The 15,331-nt window shown below is 36.3% G+C and overlaps 2 protein-coding genes across 3 annotated transcripts; both read right to left on the bottom strand.

The window, feature by feature from the left end:
• Positions 1 to 646: 646 nt before the first annotated feature.
• LOC145581754 (uncharacterized) lies at positions 647 to 5,294 on the bottom strand. Of its 2 annotated transcripts, none has more exons than XM_081638786.1 (6): positions 5,136 to 5,294; positions 4,012 to 4,080; positions 3,722 to 3,819; positions 2,585 to 2,684; positions 1,452 to 1,634; positions 647 to 1,107 (listed from the first exon to the last, which is right to left on the bottom strand). In XM_081638786.1, exons 2-6 carry the CDS (start codon positions 4,066 to 4,068, stop codon positions 985 to 987), a joined length of 561 nt encoding a protein of 186 aa, XP_081494912.1. In that variant the 5' UTR covers positions 4,069 to 4,080; positions 5,136 to 5,294; the 3' UTR covers positions 647 to 984. The 2 variants fall into 2 exon arrangements, with proteins under 2 accessions (XP_081494912.1, XP_081494916.1); XM_081638790.1 differs by having other exon boundaries at positions 4,012 to 4,083; positions 5,136 to 5,288.
• A 7,834-nt stretch (positions 5,295 to 13,128) lies between these two features.
• LOC145581743 (uncharacterized) lies at positions 13,129 to 15,080 on the bottom strand. The gene is made up of 3 exons (XM_081638777.1): positions 14,495 to 15,080; positions 13,594 to 13,675; positions 13,129 to 13,431 (listed from the first exon to the last, which is right to left on the bottom strand). The coding sequence occupies exons 1-3, from the start codon at positions 14,630 to 14,632 to the stop codon at positions 13,337 to 13,339; spliced, it is 315 nt and encodes a 104-aa protein (XP_081494903.1). The 5' UTR covers positions 14,633 to 15,080; the 3' UTR covers positions 13,129 to 13,336.
• Between the last annotated feature and the right edge of the window lie 251 nt (positions 15,081 to 15,331).

The following is a 15,331-nucleotide window of genomic DNA, read 5'->3' as shown; positions in this document are numbered from 1 at the left end:
GCACAAATTTGGAAACATCTGATTCTTGGCTGTCAATAGTATTAACGATGCCCTGGTTTTTCAATCTGATATCTCTCTGCTGGCCTCTTAAAAACAGAGTGCATGCTTCTACCTGTGCTTACTCTCTAGTGCACAGCAGTAGTGTGGCTACTTCTCTACTACCTTGAGCTATAAAACTCAAGCAGAGAGAGAGAGAAACAAAAAAAAAAAGCTCAAATAAATTATGTTGTTCAAGAAATTTCCAAAATGTAAAGCTCCATGTTAATAAGTTTCAAACAAATTAGGCAAATTTAAGATGAAAAAAGCTTATTAATAGAGAAATTACCCTAAAGTTTGTATAAGCCTTAATTTTTATGAAAAACAGATTTTAAGAGTTATATTGACATAATTGTTGCACTTGTTTCCCAAACTCACAGTCTCACAGTCTCTCTCTCTCTCTCTCTCTCTCTCTCTCACACACACACACACACACACACACAAAAACACTAATTGTTGCACTCATACAGTCAAACTGGTCAATTTTCTTAAAAAATATACTTGGTATATATAAACATTCTTACTCCACTTATTTTATCTCACATATAACATATACTTGGGCAGGGAAATTACGTTATAAGATCCTTGGGCAAAATAAAGAGCAAGAGAAGAAAAAAAAAACGCTACTTTGAGTACTTTCTAGGGCTAAAAACAGGTTATTTTTGCAATATAATCCCGCAACATGTTGGATGAATGCAAATGTGTAAAAGGCAGCACCAACAATACAGTTCTTGAGCATCCCATTACATAAAGCATTACTACCACATAGGCGTATTTAACTACAGCATGTACCCCACAGGCATTTGAGTGCAGAACGAAAAAAAAAAGAAAAGAAAAAAAAGGAAACCTACTTCAGTTGAGTATCCCAGAACTAAATGGATAGTGCAGAAAAAGTAGGCATCCAAACCTTGGGGGACAATATACATAACAACTTCGAGAAGTTAGACATCACTCATCATCCTTGTATGGGTATTCTTCTGGAATCTGCTTGAGAAGTTTGACTTGCAGTTCATACGCATCATCCCCACGAAGCATATCACGAATCCATGTAACTTCTGTCTTCATTGATACCTATATATACAGGCGAAGGGGAAGATGTACTGATTATATGTAGGAATGTAGCCCAAAAGATAAATATTGCAACGATGACTTTGTAGAAAGGTTAACTTTCATTCATTCCTTTCCAAAGGATGAAAGTTGCATATACGATTGGAAACATAGGTGACAAATTTAACCGTAACATGACAGCAAACTCACAGGCAGGCTCCACAAGATAATAATAATAATAGCTCCTATCAGCTTATAATGCCAATCTGAAAATTAGACTTCAGTAGCACACTCTGCTTCAATATGAAAACAAGTACTACACTAATATGACAAGAAAATAAAACTAGCATTAGATAACAAGTACTCACCATCTCCAGCGCTCCTCTGACCACACCATTTAAAACATTGCAATAGTGAAGGCCTTGGCACGTGTCAGGAAGCTCAACAAAATCTACCAAAGGGTTGTCCTCCAAGACAAGGCTGCAAGTTGTTCCCTCTGCATCCCAATTAGTGACTGTTGCACTCACCCCCAGAAACATTTTGAAGCCAACCTGTTAGCAAGCCATACATTTCTGTTAGAAAGTCTTCAAAAAGCACCTATAAACCACAATAAACAAAATAAAGGATGTTTTCTTTCTAAAATTATAGAAATATATGGTGTGCCTGCATGCTGTTCAATAACAATATTTTTGTTCCCAGCACATGATAATCAACAACATAGAAAACACTATCTTACAAAGCCATCAGCTAATATGCTATTAGACAAGACTAGCTTTTAAACATTCATCACATTAAACAGGGCTTATCATAGCATGACAATTACTCAAGTCACAAACAGAATCCAACTTCAAAACTTTGGAAGCTTCTTTTATAATAAACATCATTATAATAACATTAATCCGTCTTTAAGGAGGCTAAACATAATCATATACTTGTAGGTTTTTTATTCTCTTTTAATCTCTCACTCCCTCTTACAAATAACTTATACAAAGCGAGATATTATTCATGTCTAATTAAAAACAATCGAACAACTGTATTATTTGTACAGTTACAAGAAGGAAAAATTCAGAACAGGAGTTCACTGAGACTGACCTAAATTTACAATTTAGCTAAAAAGAAACAACATAGAATTAATTGTTTTTAATTACCTTAGTTGTACAAAAACATGTCACACATTTGTGGTTTACTAGTTTATAAGCTTAAAATTACTGATGCATACAACTGTAGCTTTATTCATTTGACCTGCTACAAGTATTGATGTAAAATTACAATCAGAGTCATACTTCAAAGAAATACCAATTGAGGGGAAATTTTACTCAATGTCATATGTCAAGAGTTAAGGAATAGTAGCTGATTCAGTTGAGGAATACTGGAACTAAAGTGCATCTAACTGAGACAGATCAACTGCTGTAATCAATAGATAACTAAGATAGGTAACTGAAAAGAATGCACTTCAAATTTGCATATAGACAATAATAAGAAATACAGCACGAAATATAACCTTTGCAATGACTTCAGCAGTTTCCTTGAAGTCCACACATCTAGAGACATTGGATTTTGCTAGGAACTCATCAATCAATCGCACACCAATATTATAACCCCTACAAGAAAGTTGAACATCAAATAAACAATTACAGGTTGAGAAACAACAGATAACTAATGTGCAACAACATGTGTTTCGGCAATGTAACACCAAAGCAAGAAAAATGGAAGACACAGCCCATTATTAATTTTGAGTTACAGCAAGTTTATTAGCTACAAGGAATTTTTAAAATAGAACTTCTGTTAAGTTTGGACGCTTGAAAATGCACAAATGTTCCTACAATTACATGAAAAAGCAAGACTTGATATCGGCATGTTAAAAAAAAAAAAAAAGACCTAATTAATCGTCTAGTATCTATCACCAAGTTGTTATGACGTTCAGTTATAATAAGTGAAGTGTCAAAAAAAATCCTTACCTATCACATAATGTCTAGCACATAACATTACGACTGCAGAATATCTTACCAGTAATTAAAACCTTTTACAGTCTAGGCGAGAAGTGATGTTGGCTTTACATATAATTGCCAAAAGAATCATCGCTATGAATCCAAAAGCTTTGACAAAGTTTTGGACTTTTAGTACTACTTAATGCAGGCCTTGCATGAACTGGTAATTAAACCAAAATTCAGCTAAAAAGGGGGTACTAAGAGATGCACAATACTTCACAAATATTATCAGACTCTTCATTTCACTTCAAACACCCATGGAAAATACTTAAAACTTGTTTAGGATGAAAAAGATACAAATTTTTAATGAAGTAGACAGGTCTAAAAACTGGACACTTGCTTGTACGACACTAACAAGTAACAACCCATTTGACTTTTAAATGTTCATGCCAGAAACATTCATCAGCAATATTGACTAGCTTAATACTTCATATTTTAAGAGGTCTAAATGTAATAAATCAAGACAAGAAGAGCAAGATAATAATCAGGAAAAAAAAAAGGTTTAAACAGTGGTTCACCACCACATCAGCACCCAGCAATCTACCAATCCACAGAAGAGCAAATAATTGATTGACAAGCATGCCACAAGGCCCACAATAAAGAAGTCAAAGAAAATGAAAAAATTAAGAATGAATTTGGAGAGAGGTTACATTTGATCAAGCTGCTTGTTAACTTCATCAACTTCTTCCAGATCTGTAATTAGTTGACGAACTATTGCTCCATATGTTAATGTAAACAACTCTGCATTCTATTGCACCAATCCAAGCCAATTCATGCAATCAATCAATCAATCAATCTTATTTTCAATCAATTTATGCTCTTGATTAATAATTAAAATATGTTCCTAAATCCTAATTACAATCAATTGTAATTTTCAATCAAATTGTTCCAAGAACAATAATATGGGAGTGCAATTATAAGAAAAATAATAACAACTCACAACACGCTCAGCACTGGCAAAGATGGCCTCCCCAGATCGTGGAGCAACTGCCGGCATCTTCTGATCTCACTGCTTTAATGAGAGATTTTAGAGAAAGAAAGAAAAAGAAAGAGAATACAGGGTGATTTTGCTAGGATAGCATACAAGTAAGAATTCAATCAATCAAGGGTCGACCAAACAAGTAAGAATTGAAGAGTGCAATTCAAATGGGCTTTTAAAAATAAGGCCCCATTCTATAATATACTTTAAGTCCGCTAGACTTGTTCAACGAGCCACATCAGAGATTAAGCCAGTAGAGCCTAAATTTCTATTTACGGGCAACATGAAACTTTTACACCGTACATAACACCATGCATAGTATTTTGAAATTTTAGCTATATTTTGATTGTATTATACCATAAAAAAACAGTAGGCATTGTTTTCCAGATAATTAGTATTAATCCCAAAGTAGTAGTACTAGACTACTAGTAATTGAATAGTGCAACGATTAACCTTCCGTCAAATGAAGGCATGAAGCTGATTAAAGTGCCCTGAAGGTAGCAGTGAGGTGTCTATAGTGTAGAAGCCCGTCGATTGTGTATGGGTTTGTTGATAAACACATTTAAAATGAATTTGGTAATCTGTGACACTTTTTTTTTTTTCTCAAACATGGAGTAATCTGTCAACACATAGTCACATTTAAAGTACCCTGATCCTCAAATGAACACTAACTATAAAACTTAAGTTTCGCTCCCAATCAGATACACATCCTCGATTCTAACTGATTCTACAAAACTAGTAATTTCTGCGAACACATTAAAATTCTGCTGGACATTTTGTCGAACAGTTTATGGGCACAGTTATTAGAAAATAATGGAAAGTCAATGATTGCAGTCTAAATCTCGAAATTTTAATGAAACTAATTTAAATTGATGATTTTTAAACCCTAATTTCAGCGATTTTACCAACGAATCACCTAATTTGAAATGTGATATCAAATCGAAACAAATTCAAACTTAGTTTTTGACAATAATTCACATTTGATCGAATCATCGGAAACAAACACGAAATAGTAGTATAACTCATGGATTAGATAGATAGAGAAAAAAAAAAAAAAAAAAAAAAAAAAAAGTAATTGGAAATACCTGGATAATGCAGTTAAAGCTGGGAGCTAATGAAGAACAAAATCGGAGAGAAAATGAGCGAATCAAGATTGAAGTAGTGGTTTATGGAGAATATGCGATCATAAAAAGCATGAGCAGATTGATTGTCAAGGCTGAGTCTTGAAAGATAGGAGATGTATTCGTTTGGCAAGGGAAGAAGTAGAATTATGACTTATGAGAGGAAAGAAATTCCCGATTTAAAGCAATGACTGTAATTAGGATTTTTTTTTTTTTTTTTTTTTTTTTTTTTCTTTTTTTTTTGAAAGAGACTGTAATTAGGATTTGATTAGCTTTAACTGCATTTTGTATGCTAATACCCACAGTTACGAGTAATAAGTGAAATATTACATGTAAAAAATAAGAAAGTAAAAATAAATATTGAAATTTTAGATATCAAAAAACATACGAAGTGCTAAAATATACCTAAGTCCCTCTCTAGGGTGAGTTAGTCCCAAGTTAGGGTTCCTGTGCGTTGCTCTTTCGATAATTTAACAATTTTGAACAATTTTCAGTCTTTCAAATATCAATTTCTCTGGATTCTGATTGCGGTTAGAACTATGGGGGACAATCTGGTGAAGGATTGGGAATAATTGCGATTAACGAATGAAGAAGGAGTGGTGTTAGGGGGCGATTATGTAGAAATTGTTAGTGATGATACTAAAGCCAAAATTGATCTCACTTTGGTGGGAAAACTTTGGACGGTTAAACCTTACAACCTTGAAGCAATGAAAAGAACCTTGGTGAATGTTTGGAGATTAAAAGAGAAATTTGCAATTAGGGTCGTTGAAACAAATTTATTTGTTTTTCAATTCTTGTGCGCGGAAGATAAAGATCGTGTTCTAGAAGGCAGACCTTGGTTTTTTGATGAGAAATTACTCCTTTTGTAAGAGGTAATTGGTGATGAACAACCGTCTGAAATTGTGTTCAAACATACCTCTATGTGGGTTCGATTGCTTGACGTGCCTCTAAATAAACGATCACTGGAAGTAATGTATGATGTTGGGGAATTCTTGGGAGGCTTTTATAGAGGCAGATGAGACTGATCCCCTAGGGTGGGGGATAGTGTTCGTATTAAAGTGCTTGTGGATATCAACAAGCCTTTGAGGAGAGGTCTGTTTCTGCTACGGGGAAAGATAAGCCTCGATGGGTGGATATTAAGTATGAGAGGCTTGCAGATTTTTGTTTTTACTGTGGCAGACTTGAACACACACAGAGAGTGTGTCAGTTTAAGGAGCAATCGAAAGGGGATGCGGAGAAAATGGTATATCAGTATGTGCCGTGGTTGAGGGCGTCTCCGAAAAAGCGACTCAAAATTGACATAGCTGGACGTGAAATTGAGAAGACTTGGGTTGAGCGTTTTAAACTATCAGCAACTTCGAAGAAGGTTCCCACTTACAATGATCCGGGCGTTGTGAAGTTGGGTCCGGTTAGGGCTGCAAGGAAACTTGCTTTCTCCACCCCGTCCTCACATGATGATAAAGACAGGAAGGTGTCGATGAAAAATAAGGAGGCTGAACTCCTTGCGGTGTTAGATAGTAGTGGCAAAAAGCTTGTTCTGAGAACCATTGGTACAGCGATGTGTGAAGATGATGAGGTGGTTACATCAAATGTTCGCTCAGGAGGTGAAGGGGAGCTAAAAAAAGGTGTTAGTGTGGGCAAGAGTGGGGAGAGTGTAAGAGGGAGTAAGGAGGGGAAAGAGGGGCATGGATTAGATGAATTTATAAGGCAAGAGGGGGTGGTGGGGATGGACACTAGGGAGACCTCTGATTTTAATGCAAGGCTAGACTTGATAGTAGGTGAATTGGGAGTAAAAGAAAAAGACAGCAGGATAATGAGTGGAAAAAAAGAGAGTGATACTAAGGCAGGAGAAAAAGGAAGAGGGCTTAGAAAGGTTAATATCTTAAGGAATGCCAATAAGGGGGTTGGGGAAGAAAAATTGGTGAGTGGTGGCAAAAAGGGGGTGCGTGAAGAGTTGGATGAGGATGTTGAGATGGAAGGTGAAGGTGCTAAAGATGAGACTATGATTAAGAAGCAGAAGGTAGTAAGCACTAATCAAAATGTGGCGGGCCCCACTCCATGGGCTCTCGGTGGCCAATGAATTACATTCTCTCATGGAATTGTAGAGGTTTAGGGAGTACTTCGGCGATAAATGTGGTGAAAAATGTGGCTATTCTTGAAAAACCCCAAATCATGTTTTTGTCAGAGACAAGGCTAAAAATTCATGAAATGGAAAGAGTAAAAAATAAATTCCTTTTTAATAATATTCTTGCTGTAAGTTGTGAAGGGGAGGGTAGGAAACGAAGTGGTGGTTTAGCTCTGTATGGAAGGACTCTTTGGAGGTAGAGATTAAGTCGTACTCTTTAAACCACATTGACTCGTGGGTCAAATTATCTCGCAAGCAAGGATGGAGATTCACTGGTTTTTATGGGTACCCGGAAGCCGAAAAAAAGCACATGACTCGTATATTGCTTGAGAATCTCAAGAGTAACCCGAGCATCCCATGGGTTTGTGGCGGTGACTTCAATTTGATGTTAATGTCTAGTGAGAAACAAGGAGGCAATGACTTTCGTATGGTTGAGGCCGACATTTTTAGAGATGCTGTGGAGTCTTGTGAACTAGCTGACTTGGGCTTCGTGGGTCATGGATAAACATGGACCAACAACCAAGGTGGTGCTCGAAATGTGCAGGAATGTCTCGATCGGTTCCTTGCAAATAAGGCATGGAAGGACATCTATACTGGATCGTTTGTGATGCATTTATCGAAAAGAAAGTCAGACCATTTGCCCAGTCAGACCATTTGCCCATTCTTCTTTGCATTAATGAGGGTGTGGGAAAAATAAAAAAGAAAAAAATTAAAAAATACAGATTTGAAGAAATGTGGCTTCGGGATGAAAATTGTGGTGATATTGTGAAAAATGCGTGGGAATGTGGTGGTGACATATGTTCAAAAATTGCTCATACCTCGATAAATTTGAGTGCTTGGAGTAGGAATAAATTTGGTGATTTTATGAAAGAAATAAAGGAGTGCAGATCTGCGATGGAGAGTCTTATAGGAGAAAATCAGACGGAGGAGACAATAGCCCAAATACGGGCTATGGATGACAGAATGGATGAGTTGGAGAGGAGGGAGGAGGCATATTGGAAGCAACGTAGTAGACAGGATCGGCTTAAAAATGGTGACAAAAATACTACATTTTTTCACACAAAAGCTAGCCAAAGAAAATCCAGAAATCATACCAGAGAAGTGAAGGATGCGGCCGAAAACTTATTTCAAGAAGAAGAGCAGATCTCAGAAGTGTTTGTGCGTCATTTTGATGAGTTATTTTCATCAAGGGGGCAATGTGACACAAATCCGGTGATTGATAGAGTGGATTCTGTAATCTCATAAGCACAGTTTGCAGAGCTCTCTGTCCCTTTTGTTTGAGAAGAGGTTCGTGAGGCCCTCTTCCAGATGCATCCCACTAAGGCCCCTGGCCCGGATGGTATGTTTGCTATCTTTTTCCAAAAATTCTGGAATATTGTTGGTCATGATGTAGTTGAAAGTACTCTGAATATTTTGAATAATGGTAGTGATATAGAGTCTATTAATTAGACGCATATTGTTTTAATTCCGAAAAAAAAAAAGAATGTGAGTCTCCTGTTGATTATAGACCTATTAGTCTGTGCAATGTATTGTATAAAATTGTGTCAGGGGTTTTAGCAAACAGACTTAAAAAAATCCTACCATGTATTATAAGTGAGTCTCAGAGTGGTTTTGTTCCTGGTAGACTTATCACTGACAACATTTTGGTAGCTTATGAGTGCTTTCATTTTTTGTCATTTTTTGCGGTAAAATAAAACTGGAAAGAAAAGTTATATGGGTTTGAAGTTGTATATGAGCAAAGCCTATGACAGAGTAGAATGGGTTTTTCTAGAACGAATGATGATGAAATTTGGCTTTCCGGAGTCTTATGTGAAGAACATTATGAAATGTGTTTCATCTGCCTCTTTTGATGTTCTCGTGAATGGCCAACCGTCTCGGGTTTTCAAACCAAGTAGGGGGTTGAGACAGGGTGACCCTCTATCTCCTTTCCTGTTTATTATGTGTGCTGAAGGGTTATCTGCTTTACTTCGGGATGCAGATTGGAAAAATCTTATTCATGGAGTAAAGATTGGAAGGCATGTTTAGCCAATTTCTCATATGTTTTTTGCTGATGATAGTCTGCTGATTGTTCGAGCTAATGAGGAGGAAACTGACAAAGTGCTTGATATTATGTCAACCTATGAGGTAGCATCGGTCCAGAAACTGAATATGGAAAAATAAGATCGGTGTCTTTTAGCCGAAACATTGATCTTGAGAAGAAAAATATGCTTTAGATGAAGTTAGAATTTAAGGCTGTTGAAGGACATGACAAATATTTAGGCCTTCCGACTTACATTGGAAGTTCTAAAAAGAAATTTTTTTAGAGTATTCAGGATAGGGTCTGGAAAAAACTCAAAGGTTGGAAAGGGAGTTATCTTTCTCAAGCGGGTCGGGAAATTCTTATCAAATCTGTGGCGCAAGCTATTCCCACTTATGCTATGCAATGTTTTTCTATTCCCGTTGGCATCCTAAACGAGATAGAAAAATTGTGTAGGAGTTTCTTTTGGGGGCAAAAAGGTGATGAGCGGAAAATGAGTTGGGTTGAATGGGATAAGATGCTTCGTGCAAAAAATCAGGGTGGATTGGGTTTTAGAAATATGAGGATCTTTAATATGGCTATGTTAGCAAAACAAGCGTGGAGAATATTGAGTAATAAGGATTCGCTTATGTCCCGGGTGCTTAAAGGAAAATACTTTCCGACCTCAACTTTTTTTAAAGCTAAAGTTGTCCCGAATATGAGTTTTACTTGGAGATCGATCCTTGGTGCTAGAAAGGTGATTGAGAAAGGTGTTATTTTGACTGTTGGTAAGGGAAATAGTATCCGTATTTGAGAAGACCCGTGGGTGCCAAAACTTCCAAATTTTCGTATTCTGACACCAAGGAGGGATGGTTACTCTGAGCCGATATTCGTGAAGGATCTCTTGGATAATCAGAGCTGGAATTTGCCTAAGCTTTCTGAATTGTTCTCACAGCGGGAAATCGATGATATTTGTTGCATCCTTGTACCTCTTTTTGATGATTCTGATGTCTGGTCTTGGCATTACTCGACAGATGGTTTGTACAGTGTAAAGAGTGCCTATAATTTAATCTCCTTGTTGAAGAAGAGATAAGGGATAGGGCAACCTCGTCATATGGGCATGTTGAGTTTAACTGGAAGAGCATTTGGCATGCTTGTATTCCACCAAAAATCAAATTATTTGCGTGGAGAAGTGTTAGAGAGGGGCTGCCAGTTATGAGTCGATTGAAGGTTAGGGGATTGGATGTAGATGATATATGTCCTATGTGTGAGGAGGGTGTGGAAACTACTGCCCATATGCTCCTCTTCTGCCTTTCTGTTTCCTTCATTTGGAGACATTCTGCTTTGCGTTTGGATACGAGCATTTTTTAGACTGACAGTTTTCGTGATTGGTGCAACCTGATGTATGGGAAAGTCAAGGAGAGTGCCTGGTGGGATTTATTCTGGTGTTTGGCATGGGGAGTGTGGATAAAACGCAATGCTTGGGTGTTTGACAAAAAAGAGAAGAGGGAGGCTGATTTACTTCACAAATCAGTGAGCTTGGTGGGAGAGTTTGCAAAAGCAAATACAAAGCCTAATGTGACGCATATGCAGCAACTTAGTTCTCGCTGGAAGGCTCCTGCTGCTGGTCTGTACAAGCTGAATACAGACGCAGCCTTCCAGGGTAGTGTGGTGGGAATTGGTGGGATTTTGCGGGATGAAACAGGGGATGTTGTTGTGGCATATGTTTCGACAGAAGCTGGGAATTTTAGTGTCGGTATTGGGGAAGCGTTTGCTATGAGATCTAGCCTTAAAATAGCTATGGATGGGGGCTTCAGGAAGTTTATCCTCGAAACTGATAACTTGAAGCTTTTCCACCATATGAAGAAGGGCTATATTTCTCCCCGTGCTTTTGGTCACTTGGTGCGGGATATCCTATTGCTTGCTCGTAGCTGCCAAAGTTGTGATTTTTCTTTTGTTAGAAGATCGGGTAACACAGTCGCACATAGATTAGCAAAGTTAAGTTTTAATTTCAGTAATTTTCGTGTTTGGCTTGAAGAGTACCCTCCTGAAATTCAGGGGGTTTTATGTAATGATTCTGAAACTTTGATGTTTTAATAATATGCTATGCTGCGGTTTTGTCAAAAAAAAAAGGTACCGTATCATCAAAAAAAAAAAAAAAAAAAAAAAAAGCAAGTAAGGTACAAGTACAGAGTATTATTAAAAATATTTAGTATTGACCTGGTCCACAATAATATTAACCTTTTTAAAAAACTTGTGTGACCTTTAATGTTATTATAAACTTAAAGTACGACATTATATTGAATAATGACCAAATTTTAACATAGTGGTCTTTATTATTCATATTGACCATTATATAAAAAATTTTATTAAAAAAATTAACCTCTTGTAACTTTTAATGTCACACTAACCTTTATTTTTAATATAGTAACCTTTATTTTAAATAATAACCTTTTTTTTTTATTAATAAAACAATTATATTGTCTCTAATGTTGGTGGTCCACAATAAATTAGTGTGAACCAGATCCATTTAAGAAATAGTATTCGAAGTCTGCTAAAAGCAACTGTTATAAAAAATAATGTCTATGAAATGGTCGTTAAAGTTTCTAATTTGGTATAGCTTAATCTTTCTTGCTTAATGTGTTTGATTCTTCTAAGAAAATTGTGAAAAAAGATGAAGATAACATAATATATATACGAATACGATACAATCACAAATTAAATGACCAGGTTAGAAGTCTTAGAACCCATGAAGTGTTTGAACCTATTACGGCTTGATGGCAATTCAGTCTGGATCCAACCCTACTCCACCCTGATCAAATGAAATAAAATTTGCTCCGAGTCCAAGAAAAAAGTAATCTAAGTGCGACTCCGAGTAAGAAGAGGGTCGGAGTCGGATCCTACAAAAAATCCGACTCCGACAAATGTCCGACTCCGATGGATTGTGGGTTTGGGTGTGGGTCATGGTGGCAATGGGTGTGGGTTACAAGGCCCAAATAGCCCAATTTCTCAAAGTAAAATTAAATAACCGAAAAAATACCTCGAAGTCGGGTCGGATCGGAGTCAGGAGGATGATATTGAAGTCGGATCGGAGTCGGATGTCGGAGTCATATTTAGCCTCCGACTTCCTGTAAAGTTGAAGTTTCTTATTATGTGCAACAAAAGAATACTTTATGTCTCACAAATAATACCATTTTGTTACACATAATAAGAAACAGAGTAGTATATAACAATTTTAATAAATAAATAGGAAGTAAGAAGAAAATAACATAATTTATACACTGCAATCATAAATCAAAATTACCAAATTAGAGCACGTGAGAATTTATGACATTTATGGAGAGGATAACTGGATAAGGTTTAACCATGTAGCGAAAACACTAAATTAGGGGCTCATAATAGGATTTAGCAGCATGCATTCAAGTTTACATTCATTCACACATCATCAGAGGTCATTGACAAATATTTTTGTGCAGCTCAAAGATTCTCTACAATTTTGGGATTGCTATGTGGCCACCAATATACCAAATGAGCTTAGTTCATAAGGTATGTCCGTCGCCCTAGTAGTTGACCATAGAGGATTAACATATTGGTTGATTTTTGTCAAAATTAAAATAAACCAGAACTTTAGTATTAAATTTAAATACTTTCAGAATTGGACATTCCTTTGATTGAACCTCCCACCAGCTTTTATTTCTAAATCCTTGTCTTTAGCTCTTGAGCTCAATAAAATAACAAGTCTAATGTTCATGTTGGAGGCATCTATTCTAGACAACTTTGAACTCCTTCCATATATACGTTGATAGAACATTGAAACATTACAACACGCAACCCAGTTGCAAATCAAGGCTATCAGGCCAATTAGCTTCAATAATTTACAAGCAAAGAAGACAGGATATCTGTAAATTCGCGGACTGCTATCACCATACATACGTAGTTAGCTTAGCTCATCTAACCACAAAATGAAAAGTAAATTACACCAAAAACTGCTGTTATAGATAGCGCATTGCCATCAAAGAATCGATACAAAGTTAAGTACTCCAGTCAAGTAACCTCTTTATTCGCCCTCCACAAAAATTTTACATCGCCTTTGATAATCACCTGCTTCTTGCGTACATCCACTGTGTATTCTTTAAACCCTGTCAGTTCAAGGTAAAAGTTGATTACTTCATAATAATAAAAAGCAGTCCAACATCATTCACTACGTTAGAATCAATTAGTTTCCCAACTGATACAGGATGGAAAAAGGTTTTATCAGGTTTTCTTTATTAAGTTTCCAATGTTTCAGAGATTTAAATTACCTGTCATTTTTGACAAAACTCTCAACACTTTGTCACGGCAGGAGCTGCATCCCATGTTTGCACTCATTACTATGACCTGATGCTGCATAGAAATGGGGAGATAATAGTGAAAAAACACCGACTAATATAGCGTTACATGTACAGTGTATGACCATCTACAATAATTCCTTTCACCACAAAAGGGAGAAAAAAAAAAGGTGGAATAATTATGCTTATGTTTGGTTAATCTACAATGGTATCTAGAGATTGTTTTAGTTTTTGTTTATATTTTTGTATCTTTCTGGTGTGTCATATTCTGACCAAGTACAAAATGAGAGCAAGTCAATTTATTAGAATACTTCACTAGATTTGTTTAATGGATTTGATATTTAGATCAGCATATTCTGAGTTTCTGACCATGAACAATAACTCTTACTGCATTATTAGAAACAACAGCTAAAATGGATATCAACAAGCCACCCTCCACATAATAAAGAAGGTACTCATGCAAATTAGTAGCTGCAAATTACTACCAGAAGATGACAACTTTTTTAACTAATAAGACACCAATCAACGCATATGTGATAGAAATTGTTTTTCATGATCAAACCAACCATTAAGAATATATTAAGCAAAATTAATGATAAATTTAAATAGCTACGAGGTCTTATAATTTGTTCAGAAGAAAAAAGAGCAAGAAAGGGAAAATATTCATGGCATTTGCCATTCTGCTTCAAAGGAAAATGAACCCATTTCAAATGTCGCACAAACACTTATGTATGCCAACCAAGATTGTTCATATTCAAGGATGGAAAGATCCAATCACTGAAAATTCTTGCCATTCAAAGACAATAATATACCTTGAGTATAATGCAGTAAAAAATATAAAACAACCAGGGAAGAGGTATATGAGATTACTTACAGAAGGGATTGACAGATCTTCAGCAGTAACTAGAGGTAGGTTCTTCCCTGCTCCCATTTCAGCGGCGTTGTGCACTCTTTTCTTGTCACCCTTTCCAGCTTTCTGGATAATGAAATGATTGGCACTACTCTTCTTCATTCTATAAACCAATCTAACAGCATGAGTTACAACACTAATCAAGTGTCGGGACCAAGCATACTATATAAGGGTGGGACAGGGGACGATGTCAAAGTAGAAAAGGTTTGGGGTTGTCATCTTTCAGCACTTGAATACTCGTATATAAAAATCCCACTAGCCAGTGTAATTCCAGGCTTTCTTCTTCATGCATTCCACCAAGATGGTTATTAGATAAGGTAGAAATAGGAGAGGTAAGAAAATGTCAAAACTCCTGGGCGGCTATGGCCTCCATGTTCATTTTAATCCATAAAAAATTCTATAAAAGCATTATTTTACTATAAGAATTCGATGGAGACGCAAAAGCATCATATAAAACAATTCCAAAATATGTTAAGAGCTAGAGCATTGAACTTCATTGTTAATGTTTATGACAATTATTAGACAACAGATAAATTAACATACCAAAGTTTGACCAAGACAAACACTGTTGCTAGACCCACCTCTACCCCTTCCTTTGACTTTTGGCATGGCTTGTTAAGCAAAGAGATTTCAGAGTACCATTAATCAGACCCAGTACTTTGAAAATTTTAAAGTTAGAAATTAAGGTCAAAACAATGCACTAATGCAGTAAATGAAACAAAAAGGGGTTACAGCTCCTATAAGACCTAACTCAATACTCAATACACAATTCCTAAACTTTGAAGTAAGGCAGAGAACAGT

This window comes from Chenopodium album, chromosome 2 (genome assembly GCF_948465745.1).
Source record: "Chenopodium album chromosome 2, dcCheAlbu1.1, whole genome shotgun sequence".
Lineage (NCBI taxonomy): Eukaryota > Viridiplantae > Streptophyta > Magnoliopsida > Caryophyllales > Amaranthaceae > Chenopodium > Chenopodium album.
Note: the sequence above shows the minus strand (reverse complement) of the source record. Positions and strands in the feature narration are given on the sequence as shown.

Bases quoted from the DNA above. Each gene is read 5' to 3' on its own strand.
- LOC145581754 (XM_081638786.1), bottom strand. From the start codon at position 4,068: ATGCCGGCAGTTGCTCCACGATCTGGGGAGGCCATCTTTGCCAGTGCT. The intron at 1,635-2,584 runs GTTATATTTCGT...GCTTGCTAACAG, and splicing joins CTGCTGAAGTCATTGCAAAG to GTTGGCTTCAAAATGTTTCT. The intron at 1,108-1,451 runs GTGAGTACTTGT...CTGTATATATAG, and splicing joins TCAGAGGAGCGCTGGAGATG to GTATCAATGAAGACAGAAGT.
- LOC145581743 (XM_081638777.1), bottom strand. From the start codon at position 14,632: ATGAAGAAGAGTAGTGCCAATCATTTCATTATCCAGAAAGCTGGAAAG. The intron at 13,676-14,494 runs GTAAGTAATCTC...ATTTCTATGCAG, and splicing joins AAGATCTGTCAATCCCTTCT to CATCAGGTCATAGTAATGAG. The intron at 13,432-13,593 runs GTAATTTAAATC...TTGAACTGACAG, and splicing joins AGTTTTGTCAAAAATGACAG to GGTTTAAAGAATACACAGTG.